Source organism: Pollachius pollachius (genome assembly GCF_949987615.1).
Source record: "Pollachius pollachius genome assembly, chromosome: 14".
NCBI lineage: Eukaryota > Metazoa > Chordata > Actinopteri > Gadiformes > Gadidae > Pollachius > Pollachius pollachius.
The window spans coordinates 2,312,468-2,319,967 of NC_136947.1; the positions used below are offsets into that span (position 1 = coordinate 2,312,468).

The 7,500-nt window shown below is 46.8% G+C and overlaps 1 protein-coding gene across 1 annotated transcript in view; it reads right to left on the reverse strand.

The window, feature by feature from the left end:
• zeb1a (zinc finger E-box binding homeobox 1a) overlaps positions 1-7,500 on the reverse strand; it is a gene marked incomplete at its 3' end in the record, with an annotated part of 56,249 nt that overhangs the window by 6,341 nt on the left and 42,408 nt on the right. Inside the window, exons 3-6 of the mRNA XM_079750531.1 lie at positions 4,459-4,629; positions 2,410-2,612; positions 1,676-1,784; positions 1-976 (exon numbers count right to left, since the gene is read on the reverse strand). The exon at positions 1-976 is cut by the window's left edge and continues 844 nt beyond it. Of these exons, the coding sequence (XP_079606657.1) occupies positions 1-976; positions 1,676-1,784; positions 2,410-2,612; positions 4,459-4,629 (1,459 nt within the window). The remainder of the gene's footprint in view (positions 977-1,675; positions 1,785-2,409; positions 2,613-4,458; positions 4,630-7,500) is intronic.

Here is a 7,500-nt window from a genome sequence, read left to right on the forward strand (position 1 = left end):
TCGGCCGCGTCGGCCGGGGCGGGGGACGCGGGCGGGCTGGCGGGCTCCGTCTTCACCAGCGAGAGGTCGGTGGCGGTCTTCCCCGCCTCTGCCGCTCCGCTGACCGCGTGGAGCGCCGGCGTGGGCGCGGCCGCCGTCGTGGCGTCGGCGTTGGCGGCCGGCGGGACCGGCGCTGCGGGGGCGGGAGGCTCCCTCTTCAGGAGCAGCGGGTGGGTCTGCACGGCGGCGGCGGCGGCGGCGTTGGCGTTGGCGGCGGCGTTGGCGTTGGCGGCGGCGTTGGCGTTGGCGTTGGCGTTGGCGTTGGCGGGGGCGGGGTTGATGCTGTAGTTGATGATGATCTTGGTGTTGCCGTCCTGGTCCACGAAGGCGGGCAGGCTGATGATCTGCTGGTGTGGCTGCTGCAGCAGCAGGCCCTGCTTGCCGTGCATCACCAGGCCGTTGGCCGAGCCCAGCACCTGCCGCAGCACGTTGCCGTCCATGGCCACCTTCAGCACGCTCTGCAGGTCGCCCAGGTTGATGCTGATGGGCGACATCAGCCCCACCGTGGGCACCACCATGGCCAGCCCGTGGGGCAGCGTGGTCGTGGTCGTGGTCGCGGCGGCGGCGGCGGCGGCGGCGGCGGTCGTCGTCGGCGACGGCGCCGTGGTGGTGGTGGTGGTCGCCGCGGCGACGGCGGACGTGGCGGGCTTGCACTCGTACTCCACGGGCTCCGACTTGATCTGCGTGAGCGGGAGCTGCTCCTGGAGAGGCTTGCTGTCGCTCTTCTCCTTCAGGAGGATGCGGACGGGGGTGCCGGCGGCGGCGATGGTGGCGGTGGCCGGCGTCGGGGGGGCGGGCGGGGCCGGCTTGATGGTGGTCCTCTGGGCGCCGTCGGCGGGCCGCGCGCCCACGCACTTCTTGCTGCTGATGTGCGAGCTGTAGGATCCCGAGTGGGAGAAGCGCTTCTTGCAGTTGGAGCACTCGTAGGGCTTCTCACCTGGAGACACGGGGGGGGGGGGGACTCCGACTCAGCATCTCCACATCAGCACAGACAGCACGAAACACTGTATATGCAACGCTTCAATACACCATTAACCACTCCCAACACGACGTGTTGGGAGTGGTTAATGGTGTATTGAAGCGTTGCATATACAGTGTTTCTGAATTTTGTGATGTGGATTTGGTTCACTTTCTGCGCTGTATGTGTGTTTATATGTCCGTGTATTGTTATTATTATATATTGTTGTTATTTGTTTTAGGTGGACCCCAGGGAGAATAGCGACCACAGCTGTGGAAGCTAACGGGGATCTGAATATAGATAAGTGTACAGTTGTAGGTGTGTAGTGTATTGTGTGCTATGTTTAGAGTTGCGCTGTATTATGTTGTGCATATTGTTGTGTTTGGGGAATAAGTAGTGACACCAGAAGTTACTGGAATTTTAAAAACAGTGGCAAATTGTCTGAGAAATGAACGAAATCTAATTAAGCCACAAGACCAAACGAACATATCAACTTTTGGCCAGAAAATCCATCATTGTAATCAATATAATGCGGGTGTGCAACTATTGCATTTAAATGTAACCATCAGAGGATATGTCTTTGTTTATGACGATGATGCGTAGTCTTTGAATAAATGTAGCTTCTACTGTGTAGCTTTCTTGTGCGTGTGTGTGTGTGTGTGTGTTTCCTGAACTCACCACTGTGTATGCGCAGGTGTTCCTTGAGATGGTGTTTGTATTTAAATGCCTTCGCACACTCGTTACACTTAAACTTCCTGTTTCCGCCTGTTGCCGGGGTTACGTGTCGCTGGGCATGACAAGGAAGAAACACAAAAAATGATAATATATTGATACAACAATTATTGTATTCATTAGTCCGTCAACAATCCCAAAAACCTGAATTCTTTTTGATTTTGCTGATCCATTACTTTTCATCCGATTCAAATCATTTATGTAGAAAATAATAAATAAGATCATTTGTAATATTATAATAAATATATATAATCAAGTCAGATTTGAAATGGGCTGTAGGTAAGATTCAAGAGCTATTTCTAACACTTTAGTGTTATTTATTAGAAATAGCATAGCCGTTATTAATGAGTTGACTGCTCCACCCTCTGTGTGCCAATTTGGATTCCACACCGGTGCCTGCTGGTTTCGGACCAATCAGGGCCTCTCTTCCCTGATTGGTTCTTTGAATCCATCTTGCCTTTCCATCACAGGTGTGTGAGTGCAACCCTTCTCAACCGCGGAGAAACATACGGCGGTAGGCCTACGGCGGAAGGCCGTTTGGTTGTTCGTTAAAAAACGTGCTCTCTTCTGCTCTTTTCCTGCTCGGTCGATCCTCAGATCCTACAGCAGCTTTAAATAAAATAATTAAATGAAAGTGCTGAAAGACCATCGTGGCCACATCAAGCTCCCCAGTGAGGTACCTGTTCCCGCGAGCCCTTGTGGTGACTCATGTGTCTCTCCAGCTGGGAGCGGTAGGTGAAGGTGTAGCTGCACTGGGAGCAGCTGAAGTTGTCGTCGCTGGTCTCGTGGCGGTACTTTATGTGCTCCTTTAAGGAGGCGTTGCGCTTGTAGCCTCGCGAGCAGTACGGGCAGATGTGTAGCTGGGAGAAGGTGTCTGGCAGGCCTGGGGATGGGAGAGAGTCAGGGTTTTAGTTCGGGTCGGCTCAGGCATGTTTATGTTCATGGTTAAAGCTAGGTTTGGGGGAACCGGACAGAGTTAGACAGATTTTAAAAAGATATCCAACTGAAAAATAGCTAGTTCTCCCTCCAGGCCTGCCTTCAAGACCGCTCGCCCAAAACACACGACCAGCTGGCTGGCTTTAGTGATAGGCCTGCCCAGCCTGGTGGAGGAATCCGGTAACGCGCAATCAGGGGTAATGCGCTGTCAGTCTACCTTAATCCGGTAATGCACTGTCAGTCTACCTTCCTACCCGGCTGGTGGCCGGGTAGGAAGGTAGACTGACAGGTAGGCCATCCAATCATGACGTTCAGTTTGAATGAAATTATCCCATGGGCTTTTTTTGTCAGCATGTGATTTATTGATGCTGTTGGGATGTGAAGAGAATTTCAACCAAAAATATCCCAAAAAGCGGGAACTGCACAATAATATCCAACTGATAGACATTAGTTAATGCAGTAATACACATTATTATATAGCAATAGCACAGTGGTAAGGGTTAGGGTTAGTGGGTTAGGTTTTAACCTAGCCCTAATAATGTATACACTTGTACCTTAGTTAACATGAACACCATTACCTTAACATGAAGACCTTTAGTAACCAAGAACACCATTACTCAATTATTGTTTACTGTTAATAGACTGTAAGCTAGTGCTTATAACTGCATTTACTTATGCCAATGAATGGTAAATGAATGGTTTATTAATGTTCTCCCATTTTGCAGTGTTACCAAAAAGGATTCTAAAATAAATAGCCTACACTAGCTTTAAAGTCTGGATTGAAAGAGATGATTGGATGTGAGTCTGTTTTGTTGCATTGATGTGATGCACCTGTTGACTGGATTCTGTCTCGGGTCATTGGTTTGTCGTTTCTTGTTTGTTGTTCGAGTGTGTTGCCTTCAAGTCCATCACGCAAAACAGGTGCTCAACCTCAATGAGACAGCCCTGAATAAATAACGGTTCAATAAAAAATACCAGAAAAGTTGTCTGCCACCACTTTTTCATCTTGTTTAAGTGCGCGTGCCAATTAAATGCACAAATGCTACAATGCGATTGAAAGAATGGGACAATAGACACTTGAATATTTTTCAATTAGATAGGCAGGGTCATTTAGATCATGGAGATGGATATTCAATAAAAACATTGTAGCAGGCCTTCATCTCCTAAAGAAGCGAACACTGACCATTTTTATAGTCTGACATTTTGATATGGGTTTGAATTTTAGATGTTTCACATTCCCTGATCAAAATGATCGTTGGACAGTTGTCCAGGTTTCCATTCATTTATTCTTCCTACCCGTCTGTGTTTTTATATATACAGTATATATTATTACATATACAGTATTATGTATATATAAAAACATGTTACCTGAAGGCAGGGGAGTAGCCAGGATGTTATTACTGTGGTTTGCAGCTCGGGCCAGTCTTATATTTGGGGTGGCCCTTGATTGTCGATGTTATGAAACACTGCATGAATTATGAATAAATTATGCAATATTTATTCATAACGTTGGATTATAACACTTTAAATAAAAATGATAAGTCAAAGTTAGATCAAACTAATTTAGATCAAACTAAGTGCATATATTTCATCTTTCTTTAGACCGTTACCATTCAGGATTTTTTATTTATTTATTTTTTAATACTCAGGGGGGCCAGCGGGGTGGCCAACCTCTGACCAGGGCGTGGCTACGCCCCTGCCTGCAGGCAAACCGGTTACTACCATATGAATGTTCAACGACTCATGCAGAATGCGATAAAGTCAACGCTGTCGGCGGCGGTGTCGGGGCGTACCGTTCTCGTCGGCGCCCCCTCTGTCCGGAGTGGTGCACTCCTCCTCGGGCGCCTCGGGGTAGATGACGGCCGTGTCTCCCTGCTGCAGGATCTTCTTCGTCTCCTCCTCCCCCCCCTCCGCCTCCTCTTCCTCCATGTCCTCCTCTTCTTCAGACCCACCCTCGCCGTTCACTGAAGCAACACACACACGCACGCACGCACGCACGCACGCACGCACGCACGCACGCACGCACGCACGCACACACACACACACACACACACACACACACACACACACACACACACACACACACACAATGATGTAGCCATGAGTTAGAAAGAACATTATTAGAAAGTGCAGGGACTTTTTTAAAAGTCAGTTAATAGTGTTCATTGGTGGCAGTATGTGTATTATTTATCATTGAGGAACATCGTTTATATCAGGAACTGCATGTCTTTGGAGGTAAGGGGGACAAATGTACTCAGATAGAGAAGCACAAATTGCTCCCTGGGCTTTCATTATAAATAATATACATAATATGTATTCAAATGAACTACATCTACTTCCTGGGTTAACGGAGAACAATGTCTTAAATCTAATCCTCGATCTTGACCTGCTATTCAAACTTTATACTTGATCTCTGGAACTTGAATTTATTCCAAGCTCAGGTAGGGATTGGAGGATTTTGTCGAGCGTCAAACCCGGGTAGCTACTTGTCATGTCCACTAGAGGGAGCATGGTTGTCCTTTGACCGCCAACCGCCACGTTCTCACCATCATCGCAAGGTGACTCAATGCTGAACTGAAAGCAAGTTGGAATGATGAGCATCATTGGCAATGGAGCGTGACAACATATGTGTGGTGTCATTTCAAATGTAGCTACATTATAAGTATAGCAAGGAAGACCCACTCTCACACCCAACCACTCTTCAGTCACCATCTGTCATGTCAAAACTCCCCATCCCACTCAGTCAGTGCAGACCCCTCTCATCTCAACTCGGCAATTCAGGCTCCCCTCGCTTTATCGATGAGTGAAGTGGCACTAACTAACTGCGCACCTATACCCTATTCTTCATCCATCCAATGACTGGATTGGGCTATCCTCCAGGCCCTTCTCCACCTAGTCTTGGCCTCCTCCCTCAGCAGGAGACGTTCAGCTCGGTTCAGCTTAACTTTATTGTCCCAAAAGGGAAACTTGTCTTGCAGTCAGGTAGCACAAGATACACAAGGACACACAACAAAGAGATAGACACAGGCTAGGTCATACTTACCTACCCATCAGATTCCAATACATTTACAGGTATGTGCAAAGAATTGTGCAAATTGAACAAACATATTGCGCTAGGAATAAAAGAGTTCTTTGTCCTATTGGACTTATAAAAAGGGGCTCTTAGTCTCGGGCCTGAGGAAAGGGCCTCAAATGAACAATGAAGGGGATGATTTTTACAGTCCAATATAGACATTGCTTTCTGAATAACCTGCTTCTCATTAATGTTCAACAACGATACTTGTGGACATGTGTGGACCAGTCCTCATCAGGTACTCCATCTAGCCACCTGGACCATCTAGACTCCATCAGGGGCTGGTATCCTGGCTTCTTAAACCTATGAAGAAGAAACGACGATGGAGTCCAATCTAGCCCAAAACTGACATTACGTATTGTTCGACTTCGTTCAAACGTAAACTGGTCTCTCCTGATCAGATTGTTATTGCAGCGGCAGACAAACATCTTCCCCAACACCACGCACTATTGCATTGCTCAAACTCCTTTGTGCTGCACTACAGTACCGTTTAAAACCTTAAAGTCTGTGTGAATGTACTTTACAAGTACATTTACACAAGTAGATAACCAACCCATCGCATACATAGTTGTTTCAAATTATACCTCTGCATACCTTGTAGTGAAAACAAACATCCTGCTGTCGTTTTTAAATCACAGAGAAAGCAATGCTTAGTCATCTGTCGATTTTTTGAGTTCTCAGGAATAACTCAGTGCCGTGAAATCGAAGCTTTATGTACACAGCAAATGGGTAATAAAATATTGATCCACTTGGGCATCCCAAGTCACCGTTTGCCACTAAAGTCCTGCAGTCAAGGCGCAACGGTGATGTTCATTTCATCGATGCTTAAGAAGGTTGTAAAGTTTGCTGTCAGACAAACCAATATTGTAAAACTATTTGGTAATACAGCAATGATACATCAATTATTATTTGATATGCACGCATTGTCTGTATACACCTTTATGTATTTTTTAAATGACAACTCACATTACTATAAAGAGACAACATACCCGTAATATAAAATATATATATAAAATAATTATATATAATACAATATTCCAAATCATATATAAGTTGTCCATTGACCTCATTCAATTGCATCCCGTTCCGACATTTTGTTGCAGCGTGGAGGGAAATAGCAGATTCTTGCCAACGTACAACAACAACCTTGCTCTATCATAGAAGATGTTGCTTCTATGACCGGCTGTATCACATCCCCCTGATTCACCATTCCTGAAACAGGAAACAGCTCCGGTATGAACCACAGCTCAAAGTTTGGACAGGGCAAGACCGAAATACCGGATGATACTATTTCTTGTCCGGTATTTTCCTACAACCCAGTCCTTAGTCTTTCACTCGACTCTAAATGTAGAGCATGACTCCCCCACTTTGACATGTGAAACGGCCCGACATTCGGGCTCCAAACTCAGGAATCGAGGCATGTCTCACCCACCAAATTGTCCATCGTCAAGCGTGACAGCATATGACGTTCTGTGCGAGTAGACAATCGTCAGGGTTCATCATTAGTGATGCCAAAGAACAAGGTAGGGTAATGTTTAAAAACAGAGCCTTAACCTGGGTCCATTATTGTAGTGACTGGGGTCATCTGGCTGAGCGAGAGAGCGAGCGAGGGAGGGAGAGAGAGAGAGAGAGAGAGAGAGAGAGAGAGAGAGAGAGAGAGAGAGAGAGAGAGAGAGAGAGAGAGAGAGAGAGAGAGAGAGAGAGAGAGAGAGAGAGAGAGCAAGTAAGTGAGAGAGAGAGCTAGCGAGTGAGCGAGAGCGAG